Raw genomic sequence first — 20,529 nt, forward strand, 5'->3', positions numbered from 1 at the left:
CTCCGTCCACCTGAAAGGCATCCTGACTTTTATAGTAATCACTTACTTGCATTTCTTTAGAGTTTTAGCACGCAAACATGCATCCCTAGCATAAACCCTAAAAAACCCTGATATATCTTTTTCTTAACGGCTTTGTTGAGATATAGTTTACATACTATAAAATTCACCTATTTAAAGTGTACCAATCAATGTGTTTTAGTATGTTTACAGAGTTGTGAAACCATCACCATAATCTAATTTTAGAACATTTTCATCACCCCCAGGAAGAACCCTCATACCTATCAACAGTTGATATGTCTCTGAAGTCTCCTGATCTACAGCCTTCCCCTCCCTTTCTTCTCCTTACGATTCATCTGTAGGCTGTCAGGCTCTGTTAGCACCTGTTGGAGAGGTGGAACTCCAGCTCTGTTGGATGGGGTTGAGCAGAAAGCCTTGCCACACAAACCAGCCAGACAATCTTTGACGGTGCCTTTCACTTCTTTGCCTCTCTTTCCCCTGTAAAATGGAAATAATTATTATTCGCCCTTCCTTAGCTTCCTCAAAGGGTTGCTGAAAGAATTGATGGAATAGATGAGGACACTGGAAGAATGCCAGGGTGATTATAACCACAGCAAAAATGACATAACTATATTTTCATATCACACACCTTGATCGCTAACGTCTGTAGATTCACACCTAATTTCCACAGGGATCCTCGAAAACAGGAGCAAGCAGAAGTCTTCCCCTGTGATCTACTCGTCTACTCTCTGAGCCTCGTGACCACCCTGCGTGATGAGTGTTATCATCTTTCTGTTAACATACGAGGGAAGGGTGGGGGTCCTGGACCGGTTGAGGGCTTTGTGCAGGGCCAGTCAGCTGAGCGTGGCAGAGCTGGGAGCTGGCCCAGTGTTCCCACTGTCAAGTCTCTTAACCTTAATACCCTCTGATAAGGTCCCAGTTGAGACCAGGACCTGGGCATCCACTTTGATAGGACACAGCTCTAAAGCCACGAGGTGCTCTTTTTCTCTTGTTGTGGGTGGCAGTTCTCAGTGTAGTGGCCTTGAGTTGCCTAAGCAGGGACAGGGCCTCTCTGTGCCAGGTGACCATTCAAAGGCTCTCTGTTCTCACTTTGTGCATTATGGAGCCTTTATCTTCTCACCCAGAGTCACCTTGATGTTTGCCTTTTGAAAGTGCCAAGAATTTAGAGGCCAGGGTTTTAGCTTCTTAGGTCCTTTGATTAAATACCATCCTTTCAGGTGGTTTGGATAATGGGGCCTCTGTCCGCGTGGGGTTTATTGGCTGGCCACGTGATTTCCCCAAGCTGCAGCCAAAGCACAAGAATCATAGAGGTGGGGAACAAAGGTTATCATTTCTGGCTTCCTTGCTTTTGTCTCACGTTTTCTGTCAGCATATCCCTTCCAGTACACTGTGGAAAATAGCACCCTTCACTCAAACAAAACAGAAAATGCTCCCAAGGAGAAGAACTGAAGCTGAAATGCCAGTGGATGAAGGGACCTCTCACTGGGGTCTACACCGTGTGGGGGACGAAGTCATCCACCGTGGACCAAGCCAGACGTCCCATCAGGGGCTCCTGGGGCAGCCGCTCACCCCATCTGGAGATGTTTCTCTCAAACGTCTAAGTGGTTGTACCCATTTTTGGGGTCTAGGGCTTTGGGTCCCTGGAAGAACCACCTGCTAAGCAGGAAGCCACCACCTTCTTAAGGCTCACAACAACCTCTAATACAGTTACACCTATCTGTCCCTTGCTTCTCCCTCAAGTACATTTTTTTTTTTTTCCGGAAGAGTTTAATTTGAAGACTTTATTTCCTAGCTGATTGCAGAAACAAACCACAAAGTGAAACAGTGCTGCTCTCTGGGGAGACCTCTCAGGCTGCCTTGCGCAGTTCAAGGGAGAAGTCCCTTCCCCGGGGGGCACTTGGGGATTTTGACAGGAAAAGGGGACTCTTCCCTGGTATATGTTCAGCTCCATCACCCCCTACTCTTGCTGAGCCCTTAGCCCCAAATTCATCCTCATTCATAATTGCTCAAAACCCTAATCACTGGGTCCTTCCAGACAACTGCAGTCTTCTTTAATTATACATACTTAGGTTATGCTGAAGATTTTAAAAATATATTTATTTATTTTTATTTATTATTTATTTAGACTGTGCATGCGGGCTTCTTAGTTGCCGCATGCACGAGGGATCAAACCTGGGAGCTCTGCATTGGGAACGTGGAGTCCTACCCACTGGGCCACCAGGGAAGTCCCTGAAGATTTGTTTTGATTTGGGATTTATCTTCCTAACCAGCCATAGGGTTTTTTTTTTGTGTGTTTTTTTTAACATCTTTATTGGGGTATAATTGCTTTACAATGGTGTGTTAGTTTCTGCTTTATAACAAAGTGAATCAGTTATATATATACATATGTTCCCATATCTCTCCCTCTTTCGTCTCCCTCCCTCCCACCCTCCCTATCCCACCCCTCCAGGTGGTCACAAAGCACCGAGCCGATATCCCTGTGCCATGCGGCTGCTTCCCACTAGCTATCTACCTTACGTTTGTCAGTGTATATATGTCCATGCCTCTCTCTCGCCCTGTCACAGCTCACCCTTCCCCGTCCCCATATCCTCAAGTCCATTCTCCAGTAGGGCTGTGTCTTTATTCCTGTCTTACCCCTAGGTTCTTCATGACATTTTTTTTCTTCTTAAATTCCATATATATGTGTTAGCATACGGTATTTGTCTTTTTCATTCTGACTTACTTCACTCTGTATGACAGACTCTAGGTCTATCCACCTCATTACAAATAGCTCAATTTCGTTTCTTTTTACAGCCATAGGTGTTTTAAGGACAGGGTTTCTTAAGCTTCAGCCTTTCATGTGCCATGATTCTTGTTACATCTGCATATCCCCTGTACTTTTTTTTTTTTTTTGGCAGTGCAGCCTGGCTTGTGGGATCTTAGCTCCCGGACAAGGGATCGAACCCGGGCCCCCTGCAGTGGAAGTGCGGAGTCCTAACCACTGGACCAGCAGGGAATTTCTGTCTCGTGTACCATGTTTTACTTAATATTTTTCCTAAATCAACTCACATCTCCCCTTTTAGGTACATGTATTTCAAAAGGAAACTTTAAAATATTTATATAAATGAAAACCAGAATCATGTGTCTTAATTAGAGGGATAAGCCTAAATGTATGTTTCAAGAAAAACAAAACAATGACTAGCTTGGTACCGTTGTCTGTCTAAGTTTCTGAACCTGAAGTGGGCTTGCCCTCTCCCTCTCTTTCTCTCTCTCTCTCTGGCTCAAAAGAAGATTATCAGGTATTTAAGATTTACTGAGGATTTCACCTTGACTTAATCAGGATGGAAAGAAAATAGAAAAAGGAAACCTTTCTGTCCACAACAGTCACTGTTTCTGACGTCCCTGCACAACTTTTACACCTCTTATTCCACCACTTTGCGAAACGTGATTCTAAGAGATTGGTCTGGTGCAATATGGAAGACTGTGTCTTCCTTCCGTGTGAAGGGAAATTGTTTCACCTTTATTCTTCAAAATAAATACACCCTGGGGGAGAAAAACTTATGGCTTTGGTCAGTGACAATCTCCAGGACACAATGTCTTGGAGTTACCGTAGGAGCTTTTCTGATACCACCTTCTGTACAATTAGTCACCAAGTTCTGACCCTCGATTCTGCTTTCTCAAATCATTTCAACTCTGGCCCCCCCCCTTCCCTCTGCATCTGCTCTCTGGTTCAGACTCCCATCACATCTCTCCCAGGTTATTTTAATTTATTTATTTTTGTCTGAGTTGGATCTTCATTGCTGCGCATGGGCTTTCTCTAGTTGCGGCGAGTGGGGGCTATTCTTCATTGCGGTGCGCGGGCTTCTCATTGCGGTGGCTTCTCTTCTTGCGGAGCATGGGCTCTGGGCGCGTGGGCTTCAGTAGTTGTGGCTCGTGGCTCTAAAGCGCAGGATCAGTAGTTGTGGTGCACAGGCCCACCTGCTCCGCAGCATGTGGGATCTCCCCGGACCAGGGCTCAAACCCGTGTCCCCTGCATTGGCAGGTGGATTCTTAACCACTGTGCCACCAGGGAAGCCCTCTCCCGGATCATTTTAATGCGAGCTCCTCTATCTCTAGTCAGAAGCCCCCTTCCCATCCATTCTCAGTCTGCTAATGTGAACTTTCCAAAATGGAAGTCAGATCATGTCACTCCCCTGCTTAAAACTCCCCAGTGCTCCCCACCTACAACAGGAAGTTCTGCTTCCTGTTTCTGCTCTTACCTACCTCTAGCCCCCATTTGCTGTCATCCCCCGACATACACCCTCCACCCCAGCCTCCCTGCTTTGTGTCACACTATGTACTTTTGCAATTCTGGTTTGCTTTGCCTGGAGTGTCCCCCAACCCCCCTTGTCCGGAGTTGAAAACTGTTTACCCAGAGTGGATCTGGTTTCCACCAAGAGGACTGGAGTCTTTCACTGTCACTGTGTCTAACGTGGCAACATGTGCACAATGAATTTTAATCAGATCAAAGCTGACTCACTAATTGTAGAAGCAGGTACTGGAAGGCCACTCAGGCTAAAATCATGGTCATTTTCCTAGGAGCTTTCTGGGGATATTTTCAGTTTTGCTGGGTTAAGGCATTGTGTTGCCTGGGAGGTTGTCTGTGAACACAGCCAGACAGGGAGAGCAGATTACTGGAAGGAGTGGGACACAATCACACAAGTCTGGCTGGTTTTGGCTAGGGGTGGGATGGGGAGAGAGGAGGTAGAAAGATTTACATTATGGGCTTCCCTGGTGGTGCAGTGGTTGAGAGTCCGCCTGCCGATGCAGGGGACATGGGTTCGTGCCCCGGTCCGGGAAGATCCCACATGCCACGGAGCGGCTGGGCCTGTGAGCCATGGCCGCTGAGCCTGCGCGTCCGGAGCCTGTGCTCTGCAACGGGAGAGGCCACGACAGTGAGAGGCCCACGTACCACAAAAAAATAAATAAATAAATAAAATAAAGATTTACTCTGTACCAAAGCATTGGACTTTTCTGCTCCACTAGATCAGGCTTGGCAGGAAAAGGAGGAAGTCTTCCTGGAAGGAATGGGAGACCAGAGTGAAGATGGATGCCACTCTGGGTTTAATTTGAGAGACCAAAGATAGATGGGTCTGAAGAGTGGAACCAATGCCAACCCATCTAATTTGGACTCCTGCCCAGGACTGTGTCTAACTCACCAGTCAGAGACAAGCCTCTTGTGCCACCCAATGTCAGTCATTTAACACACACTATATCTTCTCCCCAGCAGGCCTGCCCACCAGCCCTGGGGTGTTCCACTGTCCTGAGACTCAGAGAGAGGCTGTGTTGCAAGTTCCTTCTTTGATAGGTGTGAAAGATGGATCCTCTTAAATCCTGGCAAAGGTACTTTGTTCAGACCCCCAGTGTCCCCTTCACAATTGAGAAGCCATGAAGTTTGTCTTGCGAAGGTAGAGCTCCTTCCCAGCATTCTAGAGGGAAATGCCATCAGGACTTTCTAGATACTAATCTGTCCTCTTGGCTTTATCCAATGTACTTAATATACATACATTCATCTATCTGTAATATCCCAGCAGTAAATTCCACTGCCAACAACTCCATTCTCTGGCTTCTGTGTTGCTGCGGTGTGTGTCATCGTGTGGCTCTATCTTCTGGCTCAGAAAGGTGTACAAAAGTCACTTCTCTCACAGTTTATTTTATTTATCCAACGTTTGTATATTACAGACCATGTACCAGGCACTATTCAAAGCATTTTCCTATTATATTAACTCGTTTGATCTTCATAACAATCCCATGAGGTGTTATTCCCATTTGGCAGATGAGGCTTAGAGAAGGTAAGAAATTTGCCTGATGATGCACAGCTAGTACTTGGTAAAGCTGAGGCTCAGACTTAGGCAGGCAGACTCCGGAGTCCCTGCTTTTATTTAATTAATTAATTTATTTATTTAGGCTGCGCCGGGTCCTAGTTGAGGCATTGTGGACTCTTAGTTGCGGCAGGCGTGCGGGACCCAGCTCCCCAACCAGGGATTGATCCCAGGCCCCCTGCATTGGGAGCGTGGAGTCTTACTCACTGGACCACCAGGGAAGGCCCCAGAGTCACTGCTTTTAATCACTGAGCTATGCTGTCTCCAAGAGAACTTCAGAGTGACCCCTGATGGATGTCTGTTAACGTAAGAGAGGGCCATAGAGCTCAAGGCAAGACAGGAGGCCAGAGCTTCAGAAGTATAGCTGATTGGGAGATGGGAAGGGGCTGTAAAAAGAAACTTATTGACACATTGCCTGTGAGGCACACTCTGGCTTGTCCGGCTCCCCACTCCCACTTTAGTTTTGGTCTTCTTTTGTACCAAAATTTTAGTCATCGCTGGCTGTAAGTGCTTGCTGGGTGACTCCTTTCTGCAGCCCTTGGGTCTGGATTTTTAAGTAAGTTTTTTCTACCAAAGAGTTTGAAGTATTATCTTTGCAATGTTCCCCCTAAATAAACTCTTCTTCCTAGCCCTCTGCCTTCCAGAGATTCCCCCTGCAAAGCCTTTACCCAGCATGCATGTGCAACGTCACGAAGGCCTTGTCTCTTCTCACGCTCCTGATGTCCACAGAATTAACACCGGCATCCACTGGCGATGCTGATGCAGGGCTCCCAGGGTCAAGATTCTCTACAAAGTCTTGCTTGGAGGGAGCTGTGCCCTAGAGAACTTGCTCCTCTGTAAAGGGTCTTCGTCCTTTGTGATCTGATATTTATGCAATTTATTTTTTTAAAGAAAAAGCCTTTTTCACAGACATTGTTTCATGGGATCCTCCAAACTACTCTGTGAGGTAGAAGGCTGGGAAAAGATGATAGTCTTTGGTTGAGAGGAAACTGAGGCACAGAGAGGTCATGTGACTTGCCTAGCATCATATGCTCAGGATGGCAGAGCCCAGGCTCAGTCTCAGCTGTCATGCCTTTTGGCAAGTTATGGTATCTCTCTGGATGTTGCTTGTCTTACCTATAGAATAGTGGGATTAGAATAGGTGCTCTATAAGGGTCTTTCCAATGCAAACATTTTGTAATACTAAAATTCTGAGGAATACGTTCCCCTGAAAGATCAGGCCATCAAGCCTTCTGAAGTTCATCTTATTTGCCTCCATCCTGGAATATGACTTCATTATCTCCCAGTGAGCAGGGAGTGTGTCTTTCCTGTCTTCCTCCTTATATCACAGAGAGAGTGTTTTTTGCAAGGGCTTCCACCCCTATACTCCTTACAGGTATCATATAGTTTAGATGGTGAAATACTGTTATAAACATAACAATGAATTTGCTTCAAAACCTGTGGATTTCAACTTTTCAGTGAGCTCTACAACAGTAATGACAGCTGAGATCAGTAGAGCAAGTGCTGTGCATCTGACAAATGCTTGACATGTATTATATATTCTTCACAACCACCTAAGAAGGTAGGTATTATTATCATTATTGCCATGTTACAGAAGAAGGGGCGGGCTTGGAGAAGTAAAAGAACTTACTCAGGATCACATTAACTATCAGGTGATGGGCTCTGGATTCAAACTAATGTAGTTTGTCAGCAGCTGTTAAATGCTGCACCAGACCACAAGGCTTCTCCTAGGAGAAAAGGGGATTGGTATTATACACATGTGCCTTTTATTCCCTTACAAAAAATTCATTTTGTAATACTTAAGATAGAAAAAAGGCACATTATGCACAGATAGTGTTTCCTCCTTTATTCTCTCTCTCTCTCCAACCATCTGTCCATCTATCTCCCACTGTCTGCCAAGCACTGTTCAAACATATAAGCATATATAGAGAGATACAGCAACAAATCCCTCAGGATGGAGAGAGTCAGGAGGAAATTAAGACAATGTTAGAAAAATTAGTACAAGGCTATTATACAGTGCCACCTATGTGTCCGGCACTGCGCTGGGCAAACCTATGTAAAGAGATGTACCAGAAGACCCTGCCTAAAGTAAACCACACAGAGAGAGGAAAATCACTTGGTTTGGTTACAAAGAAATGAATCTGTTTACACAGATAGTGTAGAAACTAATCTCATTATTTAGAATCGTATTTTATAAGCATCACAGATAAAAAGCAGATAGGGTGGTGGGCTTTGGTAGTGGAAAGGACTCGATTCTGGGAGGTAGTCATCCTTTACTCAATCAAGCGCTTTCTAAGGGCTTTGTCCAATAAGGTGGGGAATACTTCTGAAGGCTTTCTAAGGCTTTCTAAGGGCTTTGTCCAATAAGGTGGGGAATACTTCTGAAAACCAGGTGGACAGGTCGCTGCTCTTCTGGAGTTTATAATCAGTCAGGTAAGAATATTCTTGCCCTGAGTCACACTGCCAAGGTCTAGCTATACGACCTTGGACGAAAAACTTCTCCTGCCGCTATTTCGTAAAAGAAATGGGGTCAGACTAGCGACCCTGCCACTCAAATTCCCGGCCCAAAGCGTATCCCATCGAGACTCCCGCTCGATGCTCTGCGGCGAACCTGACGGCGGGGGCGTAGGTCCGGGACAGAGAGCGTTCGCGTTCCGAAAGCGCTTGTCCCTCGCGGCGCCCCGTCGCCCCGCCGCCGCCGCGACTCGCGGAGCCGGAGGAGGCGGAGCAGGCGCTGTCCCGGCTCTTGAGCAGGGTAGCTGCTGAGGAGGTGGTGCGGCGGGCCCGGGAGGCCGAGGTTCGGGCGGGGCGGTGGGAGAGGCTCGCAGGCGGCGCCGGCAGCGTGGGGAGAGTGGCGCCGCGGGCTGGGCGCTCCGGGCGAGAGGAGTCCGCTCCATGCGTGCGGGCCGAGGCCGGCCCCTGCGAGCCGCAGACATGAAGAAAGACGTGCGGATCCTTCTGGTGGGAGAACGTGAGTCCGCGCGCCCGGGCTGGCCGGGACTGGCCGCGGCCACCGCAGCCCCTGCCGCCCCACTGCCCAACCTCCGCGCCCCCAGGCCTCCCAGCCCCTCCGCTCTTCCCTTTCGGCTGCCCGCAGGCGGCCCTCGATCTCTCACCTCACCTGGGCCCTCCTGAGCCCTCCCGTTCTCTGTCCCCCCGTCATCACCCTCAAGCCGTGTCGCCATTAGCCTCTGACCGCCCGGCCTCATCCCTCCGAAGGTCCTCTCCTTTTTCTCTTGGAATGCTCTCCTCCCGGGCCTCCGCGTTTCCGAGGCCGCCTCCTCTCAGACCCTTTCGTCTTCCGTGGAGATTCCCTTGTTCCTGCCAGGCAGGTGCTGGAACAGGCAGACTGACCAATTGGGATGGCGTGAACTGGCTCCCGGGGAAGCTAGGGGGAGGGGTGCAGAACTGTTCGACTTGTGGGCAAGGTCAGGTGTCTGCATGTTTTTGCGCTCGCGGTGTTCCCTCGCTCTAGGCATTGACTGTAAGGCACGGAGCATTTTTGCTCTTTGCATTTGCTCTTTGCATTGGAATAACTCCAGGTACACTCGATGTTTCCTCAAAAATTTACTCTCAACTTCAAGTTATACAAGTGCTCAATGAATGAATACTTAAATGGGGAGGGTCCTTAAGTTGAGAGAATTATTGTTATCCTAAAGCCTAGTTTCCCCCAACTTTTAAAACATTATTTCATAACTACTTGGTAATTAATTTAAAAATGACGGGCACACGTGAGACCCCCCCCCTCCCCCGCAGAGATTCTTAGATTTCACTTTTTGAAGATGTAATAAAGGAGACATGTCTTCTGTTCACTGACTTGGGGACAGAACAGCAGGGACTTCTTGATATTGTTCAAGTTACATGACTCAATTGGTAGGACTAAAATAAGAAAGTGGGCTGGGGAGGACTGGACCGTTTGTTTTAAAAGTACATTAGTTAATGACCTGACTTTGCTGTTTTGAAGCTTTCTATTCTAAACCCCGTTTCATTCTAGAGTAGCCCCTCCAGGTCCCTGTGATGCACTCCCAACGAAGGAAGCGAACACATTTTTACCCTCTTCTGTAGTGTTCTTTGCTGTTCATAGAAACCTCTGTTCACCTGCTATTGTAGAAATCTTCCTTTAGAATCAGAATTTAGAAGTAAGCTTAGCGAGACACAGTTTACTTTTTGGTTTGCAGTTGTGAATTTTAGTTTTAATTTATAACAACACATGTGTCAATCTGTGTTTTGCATGGACTTCCTTGACAAAGTTCAGGAATATGATTCTTGTTGATGCATTTGGAGCAAGGTAGGGAAAGTGAGTAGATGTCCCACTTAAAAAACTGATGGATAAAAAAAATTTTTTTAAACAAAAATTCTTTGTTTTGGTTTTAGTTTTGAATATAGGGAGCAATTACATATAATCAGTAGTCTGTAAAACATCTGAATTGAAGTGCTATACATATGTGAGATATATTGTCAGCCTTAGGACATTTAAGCTAAAAGGTTAACAGTATTACTTATTTTGAAATACATAAAAGACTTAAAAATTTGTTAGAAAAATTACAAGCCATATTCTGATGAATTGAAAGCAAATAATAGAATTGGTAAGAGTGTATATGTGAGAGTTTTTAGATAGGGAGAAACTTGACACAAGAGAAAGCCTTCGTTTTTGAGGAAGACATTTTTCTTAAAGAGGATGATACCGAAACCTTTAGGCCAAGTTTATATACGTGATTTTTTTTCCCACATTTAAAAGTATGAGAAATGGGCTTCTCTCGTGGCGCAGTGGTTGGGAATCTGCCTGCCAATGCAGGGGACACGGTTCGAGCCCTGGTCCGGGAATATCCCACGTGCCGCGGAGCAGTTGAGCCCGTGTGCCGCAACTACTGAGCCTGTGCTCTAGAGCTCGCGAGCCACAACCACTGAAGCCTGTGTGCCTAGAGCCCATGCTCCGCAACAAGAGAAGCCACTGCAACGAGAAGCCTGCACACCTCAACAAAGAGTAGCCCCCGCTCACCGCAACCGGAGAAAAGCCCGTGCGCAGCAGCGAAGACACAACGCAGCCAAAAATAAATAAATTAATAAAATAAATTTTAAAAATATATGAGAAAGAGCTACACTTATTTGGAATATATAATTTTAATTAGTTATAGTAAAGGGTTGTATTCTGGGGGGAAATGACTGAAGCATTACTTTTTGAGATTTAATGTAAACATCTGACAGCTACTTAGCCTAGTTGTAGTACTTTAAATGCTAGGTAAACAATAAGTGTGACCAAAACTATTTTGATACTGGTCTGATACACAGATTTATCAGGAAAACCACTTTTTAAAATTTTATTTATTTATTTTTGGCTGCATTGCGTCTCCGTTGCTGCGCGCGGGCATTCTCTAGTTGCTGTGAGTGGCAGCTACTCTTCCTTGCGGTGCGCGGGCTTCTCATTGCGGTGGCTTCTCTTGTTGCGGAGCATGGGCTCTAGGCACGTGGGCTTCAGAAGTTGTGGCACGTGGGTTCAGCAGTTGTGGCTCACGGGCTCTAGAGTGCAGGCTCAGTAGTTGTGGCGCACGGGCTTAGTTGCTCCGCAGCATGTGGGATCTTCCCAGACCAGGTCTCGAACCCGTTTACCTTGCATTGGCAGGCAGATTCTTAACCACTGTGCCACCAGGGAAGCTCAGGAAAACCACTTTTTAAGGAAGAAGTCATAATAATTCATTTGTAGTTTTAAGATGGTTAACTAAGGGAAATAGGAAACGAAAAGAAAAAGGAGCATCGTCTCTGGAGTTGTTGTAAAGCCTGTTCTTTCTCAATCACTTCAGTACATTTTATTGCTGTTAGTGTCCGTCCCTGAACCACACAGCAGCAGCTTCATTCACTGAGGCTCCCAAACAGTTGTGAGCAGTTTCAACATTCTGTTGGCTTAACCTATACTGTACTCTGGAGGTGAAATGGATCTTTTCTTGACCCATCCAGAATTTGGATTCTGAGCCAGCCAGGCTTTAATGCTAACTGGTTGCTGAATGTCTGTTGACTGCTTAGATCAGAAAAGTTAGGCTGTCTATAAATTTTAAGGTGTTTATTTGCAGAGAAAGCCAAAGTATTTTAAGTATCTTCTTCACCTTACCTTAATTATTGAACATATTGAATGCTATTCAGGCCAAATTAAAAGTTAATTACCATTCTTTAAACAAAACAAAAAATTAAAAATTTTTAAAAATTCAACCACGTGAAACTTAGTTCTTCAGGTTATAACTTTCCATGGTCAATTTCATTGGCCAGAATTTGCATTTAACTAGATTTGCATTAGTATGCTTAACAGATGTCCTTGTTATAATATGAGGAATGAGCCTTATTAACCTTTTATCTAAATCCTGTAGCTGCATTAAAAGTACACAAGATAGGGGCTTCCCTGGTGGCGCAGGCCCGCGTACTGCAAAAAAAAAAAAAAGTACACAAGATAGTCTTAGTTTTAGTGAAGTCTTGTTTTTAAATTAAATTGAGATATATTTGTCTTCTGGTCAAATTAATTAAGAAAGTGGAACTGTTATCCTCTTTTTAAATGAGTCCGGTATCTCTTACGCAGTTTGTCTAACTGCTTGGTTTATCATCGAAACTTCTGCCAAACTAGCTCACACTTTGGTTGGCTCTGGCCTAGGCTTTTGTAATATCTCCTTAACTGGTATCCCTGCTTCTAATTTCGTCCGTTCTCCGTGTAGCAGACAGAGTCATCTTTAAAAAATATCCCAGATCGTGTTACCCATTTAATTCTCTGATATTTCTACTTTCACTTAAAGACCATTCAATTTTTTTTTTTTTTTTTTTTTTTTAACTTTTGGCTGCACGGTGAGGCATGCGGGATCTTAGTTCCCCAACCAGGGATCGAACCCATGCCCCCTGCACTGGAGGTGCAGAGTCTTAACCCCTGGACCACCAGGGAAGTCCCGAGGCCATTAAACTTTTTAATGCAGTCATGCAGAGTCCTTCACAATCTGGCCCTTGCTTTGTTCTTGTTCTACTCTCTCCTTTACTTTGCTTTCTCTATAAGAGGGCCCTGACCCAGGCATTATCCCTACTTCCCTGCATATTTGTTCACTTTTTTCTGTTGTTACTTGGGCTAGAAGGTAAGCTTTGTAGGGGATTGGTCTTGTTTATTGCCATTTCCCCAGGCCTAGAGTAGGCCTGGCACAAAGTAGGCACTCAAATAGTTGTTGAAAGAATGAACGAGTTCAAGCTAGTTTAGTTTATTTAGACTTTCCTTGTTTTCCAAACCACTCCTCTTAGTCATAAAAATGTGATCATTCTCCTTTCTTAAAATCTGGTCTGATGTGGTTATTGTTAGGATTTGAAGGGGCAGCATTCATCCAGTCTCTTGTCCATGTTCTTAGCTTTATTTTGTTGGGGAGATTCCTGTGTTGTGGCAATGAAGTAGACCAGTGACTTATAATGGCAATGCCATGTCTAGTTCATATCTTGGCTGCCAGGAATTATAGTCCTTGCCAAAAGAGGTCAGCTTCTCCTTGAACCACCAGAGGCCATCTTGGAGGTTTAAAGGAGTTAGGGAAAGATTCTTTAGGTATAAGAGTCAAAGACACTTCAGGAATAAGCTAGCATTTATTTTGGAGAAAAACTTTCTATGATCTTTTTAAAGCCATATTGCTCTCCATTCTGGTCTTTGTTAGAATGATATTTGAAGATTAAACTGCTCCAGTTTCAATTATACTGTGTCTGGTGATAACACAACGCAGTATGGTACCTACTATCACCTGGGTGATAGTACCTGGGTGATTGGCCGTAGAAAGTCCATTCTACATAGCCTATTCTATTCATATAGAGAGTCTCTTCTACATCATCCTTACATCTGTACTGAGACCTGTTCTCTGCTGTCTTTTCTGCTCTGCCGGCACCAGTTGGGCACTAGTGTTGATGTAGTTTGAAGGAGAGGGATAGACCATAGCATTTGTCCTTCTGCAGCCCACGTTGTCTGCATATGGTTGATGAAATTTTCCTTTGGAACAATGCTCAGCTATTTCCCCAAATGCTAAAATTTTCCAGTTAAAAATACAACTTCATAGCTACTCTCCTCCTCCCTGTGTATTCTAATTACAATAAATTAAGACGAGCCAGCAAGGCTTCTTAATAAAGAAGCAGATAAAAATGAGGAGTAGGTAGATCCCTTTGCTACTTGAAGCATGGGGTGTTTGTTATCAAGAAAAATAGTCAATATGGCTGGTAGGATGGCAATTGGAACCAGGGAATATTACTTCCACTTCATGAATATTAAGAATTTGCTGTCATTTAGAAGTAGATGTTCAAAAGATGTGATGAAAAGACAAATTTTTAGCTGGGATAAATCTAGATAATTTGTTCTATAATGATGAATTATGCTTCCCATGAATGACCTACTTAGAAGCATGGGGTTTCAGACAGAACTGTAGCATGTTGTGTTGAACTGAATCAGAAGGCCTTCTGTCCTTGGGGATAATTGTGGCCATGCTTTTAATTTTTATAGATCACTTTAATATTTCTCAGGCAAAATAGAGGAAATAGAGACCATCAGATGTCTGGCTAACAAAGGATAATTTTTTTGTCCTCCATATTAATATTTATATTAAAATGTTTATATTATATATAATTATTATATTTAATTATATTTATCATAAAATTGTACTATATAAAATATTTATAGTATATATTATATTAAATATAAAATTTAATTGGTACAATAATTAGAGAAGAGCTTGGCATATGTTCCTTTATGGAAATAATTTCTATTTTCTGGAGTAGTTAAAAATATGCAACGTTTATACTCATCTGCCATTGTCATAAGGGATATTTTTTTGGCTGTGCTGCGTGGGTTTCAGGATCTTAGTTCCCTGACCAGGGATCGAACCTGAGCCCTCGGCAGTGAAAGCGTGGAGTCCTAACCACTGGACTGCCAGGGGATTCCCATAAGGAACCTTTTTGATTATAGGCTTATTTAAAGAGTCTTAAAATTTTAATATTCTAAAATTTTTTCCTTCAAGACATTTACTTATTTTCTCAATTAAAATTAGCTTGAAAGTGGCCTATTTTAACTTTAATTTTAAACTTGCTGCTTCATTATTTCTTTGATAGTCTCACTCAAGGTTAGGTGGGTAGGCCTTAAGAGAAGCAAAAAAGCCCTACTTTAGATTCACCAAAGCATTTTTTTGTTTTTTGGTTAAATGTTTTTATTTATTTATTTATTTTTTTATTTTTGGATCTGTTGGGTCTTCCTTGCTGCACGTGGGCTTTCTCTAGTTGCGGTGAGCAGGGGGCTATTCTTCGTTGCAGTGCGCGGGCTTCTTATTGCGGTGGCAGAGCATGGGCTCTGGGTGCGTGGGCTTCAGTAGTTGCAGCACGTAGGCTCAGTAGTTGTGGCTCACGAGCTCTAGAGCGCAGGCTCAGTAGTTGTGGCGCACGGGCTTAGTTGCTCCACGGCATGTGGGATCTTCCCGGACCAGGGCTCGAACCCGTGTCCCCTGCATTGGCAGGTAGATTCTTAACCACTGAGCCACCAGGGAAGTTCCTCACCAAAGCATTTTGAAACTCAATCACATCTGTATAATCCTTTATTAGTTAAAGCAGCTGTCATTTCACTGCTCTTCCAAAAGGAAACCCAAAATGGTACTAATGAAAACATGCTCATTCATTTTCTCCCAAATTCACTGTAATCTCTCTCTCTTGCTCTAATTTTGAACTTGTTTTAAAAAAGGAAATCACTCTTGGATTTTTATGTGGGAGAGATTCATGTTCTTTGATTTTTTAAAAGACCTTTTATTATACAATTACTTCAGAAACTACATGGGATTGTTTTATTGTAGTGAGTGCTAAATTGCCTCAGATTCTTTAACAAATGAGGCAGGATACGAATGAGTAGAAATGTCACACTTTGAAAGGTAGTACCATACAAATAAATTAATTATCCCCACTCTTTGGTATTGCTGTCTTGTAAGTCTGTATGATCAAGCATAAGTAAAACTCTTTAATTGTTGCCATCTTTACAGTGCCTCGTCTCCAAGCCATTTCCTTTCCTGTCTCTGAGGCCTGCCCTGTTGGAATGGACATGGTGACAGGTCTGTGCTTTGGCAGGAGTTGCTGCAGGTAGCCAGAACTGCCGTGAGGAGCTGAGCTGCGGAGAAATCTAGATTTCCTCAGAACGTTGGTTTTCTCTTCTGAAAATATCACTGGGGATACAGAGGGTCCATGAGAAAAGCAGAAAAGGGACTATGACCAAGAAAAGGGTTGTCGTAATGAGTTTTAAGAAGAGAGATGAGGAAGAATGGATGCATTTTAAAGATTACGGTGAGGGGGAACTTTAAAGGTAACACAGAACACCTGTTGAAGACCTGCATTTTGCTAAGGGATCCTGAGTGATGGTGATTAAGGAGAAACAAGTCCTTTGCTGTCTTGGAAACTAATAGGCTTTTTGATATTGTTGATTGATTTAATTTTGAAATTTTGTTTAACATTTTGAGTTAAGGATTCAAAGGTAGGTAGGTTTCTTCTTAAACTGATGAGGGCCTTTGAGTGGTAGGATACAAATAAAATTTTTAAAAGGTAATTCTAAAAAGGGGATTATCAGTATCTGATTATTGAGTATCTGATTATTGAGTATCTGATTCATTTTTTCCCATTCCTAACTTAGTAGATCAAGGATAACATTGTAGACAGGTACAGTTGACCTTTGAACAACATGGGTTGGAACTTTGCAGGTCCACTTATCTGCTGATCTTTTTCAATAGTAAATACTACAGTACTACACAATCCGCAGTTGCTTGAATCCAGGGATGAGGATACAGATGAATCACTGATACAGAAGGCCGACTATAAGTAACACTATTTTCAACTGTGCGTGTGTTAGCACTCCTAACCCCCTCATTGTTCAAGGGTCAGCTGTGTAAGATATCCAGGAGAGTTCTTCAGAAATGGAAAAGTTTCTGGGAACATCTGTGCTGGTGATAGTTGTAGGATTTTGGAGATAACCAGGGAAAAAGCAGACATCTCTCCTAGGGCCAGAAAGGCCCAGAAGGTCAAAGGTCACAGGTATTGTACAGGCATTGGATCTTCTAAAAGGTTTGTTGTTTTAAGTATCTGGAATAAGAGGACGGTGGCTTGGCCCATTTTAAGGTAACTACATTTGACCTTTGAACAAAGCAGGGGTTAGGGGTACTGACCTTCTGTGCAGTTGAAAATCTCTGTATAACTTATAGCTGGCCCACTGTTTACTGTGTTCCTCTGTATCTGTGATTCCACATCAAAGATCTGCAGATTGTGTAGTATTTGCAATTGAAAAAACAAAATCTGTGTCAAAGTGGACCCGCACAGTTCACACCTGTGTTGTTCAACATGTGGGGAATTTGATTGAAGGATAGACCTGACTCCTTTGAATTATTTTTGCAATTTTTCTGTAAGTCTGAAATTTTCTGAATATAAGTTTAAAAAAAAATTGAGCCAGAGTTGCTGGATTAGTCACCAATGAATCTGAATATTTTAATTAACTTACGCAGTATTTGTGTATGGGGTGCTTCCTGACTTTTGTGGTCACCATTCCTTTTCTGTATTACTAACTTGTGTTAACAATAATTGTTAATGTCTGGCATAAGAAAGAGAAAGAATAGTGCTTAGCTATCAGGAGATGGGTTATTCTCTTAGTGAGACCATGAGAAAATCACTGTGGCTGGGTCCCTTAGCTCTTCATCTAAAATTTTTGTGGGGAGCTGGATAAGCTGCCTTCAATAACGAGGTTATAGCAGTTCTGTGATGATGGGCTCCTGATTCTGTGACTCAGGGAGATGTTATGTTATTGTCAGCCACTTGAAGAAGGCCCAAGCCTTCTTACACATGTAAATTGTAAAGATTGAAGAAGTCAGAGCTAGAAGACACCTGTTAACCATCTGATCTGCCCTCCATCTGCAGCACCCGCTTGTTTGCAGCACACCCTCTAAGTTGTTTTGACCAGTGCTCTCTTTTCTAGCCAGTCATCATTTTTCCAGAGACTTGACTTGTATTTTTTTTTAATAAATTTATTTATTTTATTTATTTATTTTTTGGCTATGTTGGGTCTTCGTTGCTGCGCTCAGGCTTTCTTTCTCTAGTTGCGGCAAGCGGGGGCTACTCTTCGTTGCAGTGCACGGGCTTCTCATTGCGGTGGCTTCTCTTGTTGCAGAGCACGGGCTCTAGGTGCGTGGACTTCAGTAGTTGTGGCATGTGGGCTCAGTAGTTGTGGCTCGCGAGCTCTAGCACACAGGCTCAGTAGTTGTGGCACACAGGCTTAGTTGCTCCGCAGCATGTGGGATCTTCCCGGACCAGGGCTCAAACCCGTGTCCCCTGCATTGGCAGGCGGATTCGTAACCACTGCGCCACCAGGGAAGTCCTTTGACTGGTATTTTTAGTCACCCTTTCTTTTAGTCATTTAGAAAAGGAATGTGACTTTCCTTAACTTTAACATTTTCCAGTTCTTTTATATTTAGACTTGACTTTTTTTTTTTTTTTCTTTTTTGCGGTACGCGGGCCTCTCACTGTTGTGGCCTCTCCCGTTGCGGAGCACAGGCTCCGGACGCACAGGCTCAGCGGCCATGGCTCATGGGCCCAGCCACTCCGCAGCATGTGGGATCTTCCCGGACCGGGGCACGAACCCGTGTCTCCTGCATCGGCAGGCGGACTCTCAACCACTGCGCCACCAGGGAAACCCTAGACTTGACTTTTGAAATCTATAATTTTCTATTACGGCAGAGATTAACAGGCAGGTGGACTGTTTTCCTCTAGCATCACAAGAGGATTTAGTTGATAAGCATTTGAATATCTAGCAATAGTAATTATATTATCAGAAAATGATGGGAATGAAAGTCAATTTTTAGCAAGAAGATGAAGAATTTAAGTTTGTGCATTAAAAAAAATTTCTAGGTTAGAAAATGTAACAGGAAAGTATCTTTGCTCTTACTAACCCTTTAAATATGATACCCTAAAAAAGAAATGAGGTAAAAATAGAAAGAAATAGGCACTCTGCTCTTCTATTGGTGAGGATGTAAATTAGTTTATTCTTTTTTGGAGCTAATTTAACAATGTCTATTAAAACAAAAAAGATCATGCATGCTAACTTGAGTTCCACTTCTAGGAATTTATCCTGTAAAAATACTCATTGCACCATTGTTTATAAAAGTGAAAATCTGAATACTGTTCATTGTTAGGAAATTACGTTAATAAATTATGACATCATACAATGGATTCTTATACAGCTATCAAAAATAATGTAGGAAGCTTTTTAAATGTTAATATAAAGTGCACTATTGCTATTTTTAAAAATTGTGATAAACTATACAAGACAATGTTAAACATTTTAACCTTTTGTAAGTGTACAGTTCAGGGGCATTAAATGTGTTCACAGTGTTGTATAACCATCACCACTTTCTACATCTAAAACTTTTTCTTCATCCTCAACGAAAATGCTATATTTATTAAATAATAACCTTCCCTTTCCCCGTCCCAGGAGATTTAAAAATATTGACGTGGAATACTGTCCAAATACATAATTAAGTGATAAAGGAAGATTGCAAAATAGTATAAATACTCTGATTCTACTGTGGTAAATTATTATTATGTTAAATATAAGTGTAGGAAAATCTGGGAGACTACATATGTTAAACAATGGGGGATACTATGGGAGATTTTTACTTTTATATATTTTGGTAATTTTTTGTTTTAAACAATGAATATGTGTAACTTTACTAAGCAGAAGAAAAAGATATAATTTAAGTATTGTACTAAAACATGCTAATTTGGATGCCTCTGATTTTAGGTAACAAATAACAGACTGCCCCGTGTGGTTGCTAAATTTGAGGTTATGTAGAATCTAAATACTTTATTAAAGTAATTCTTTCTTTTCACAGCTAGAGTTGGGAAGACATCACTGATTATGTCTCTGGTCAGTGAAGAATTCCCAGAAGAGGTAAACATTTTGATTTCTTAACTATATTTAAAATTTTTTAAATTTTATCAAAATTGAGTTAAATAGAATATATTTTTGCATGTGGTTTCTTTCTGATAGTTATGACTTTTAGAAAGGCTTGTGGTAGTTTTTACAAGACATCTTTGAAATATAATGTAGGAGAAAGACTCAAACTAGTTCTGAGTTCACTAAGTAAGGCCTTTGTGTTTCTTACTTTTGATCTTGGCTAGGACATTTGTCATCTTGTGCCTTAGTTGTCTCATCTGTAAAATGGGAGCTGAAAGGGATGTTAGAGATATCTAAGCTGTATCATCCTCTCTTAATGTTTTTCATAAGCCCAAAATATAGAACAGATGGAGTATTCCTTTAGTTGAAGTAAGGGTAAAAGGTCTGGCTCCCCGCTTGCCTTCCATCTGACACTCCCCAGTCTTTGAGGCATTAGAACCACTAGAATTCTGACACACATATTTGAAAACCTCAAATGTTATCCACCTGCATCATTTTACAAATAAAAAATCTAATTCATTCCACCTTTGCCTACCTCAAAGGATTGTTATGGATCTCAAATGAGATAAGCTTAGTAATAATAGAGTGCCACCAAAAGTTAGGTGGTTTTGTTATTGCTGGCAATGTATTTATTTATTACATTTTGGAAGTTCCAGTATGGGGGACTGTTGGCTAAGGCCTTATGTAACATTAAGATATTGTTATGAGGAATGGGATCAA

At 42.7% G+C, this 20,529-nt stretch overlaps 1 protein-coding gene across 9 annotated transcripts in view; it reads left to right on the forward strand.

Moving 5' to 3' along the window:
* The first annotated feature begins 8,575 nt into the window (after window positions 1-8,575).
* The window catches only part of RHOT1 (ras homolog family member T1), a 63,082-nt gene continuing 51,128 nt past the window's right edge, over window positions 8,576-20,529 (forward strand). For 8 of the 9 annotated variants that reach the window (XM_079905800.1, XM_079905801.1, XM_079905794.1 and 5 more), the window contains exons 1-2: window positions 8,651-8,829; window positions 19,745-19,803. In XM_079905800.1, the coding sequence (XP_079761926.1) occupies window positions 8,754-8,829; window positions 19,745-19,803 (135 nt within the window). In that variant the 5' untranslated portion in view covers window positions 8,651-8,753. Of the gene's footprint in view, window positions 8,629-8,650; window positions 8,830-19,744; window positions 19,804-20,529 lie in introns of those variants that run through there. The other variant, XM_079905797.1, reaches the window with a different exon arrangement.

The sequence above is a fragment of the Stenella coeruleoalba genome, assembly GCF_951394435.1.
Source record: "Stenella coeruleoalba genome assembly, chromosome: 19".
Lineage (NCBI taxonomy): Eukaryota > Metazoa > Chordata > Mammalia > Artiodactyla > Delphinidae > Stenella > Stenella coeruleoalba.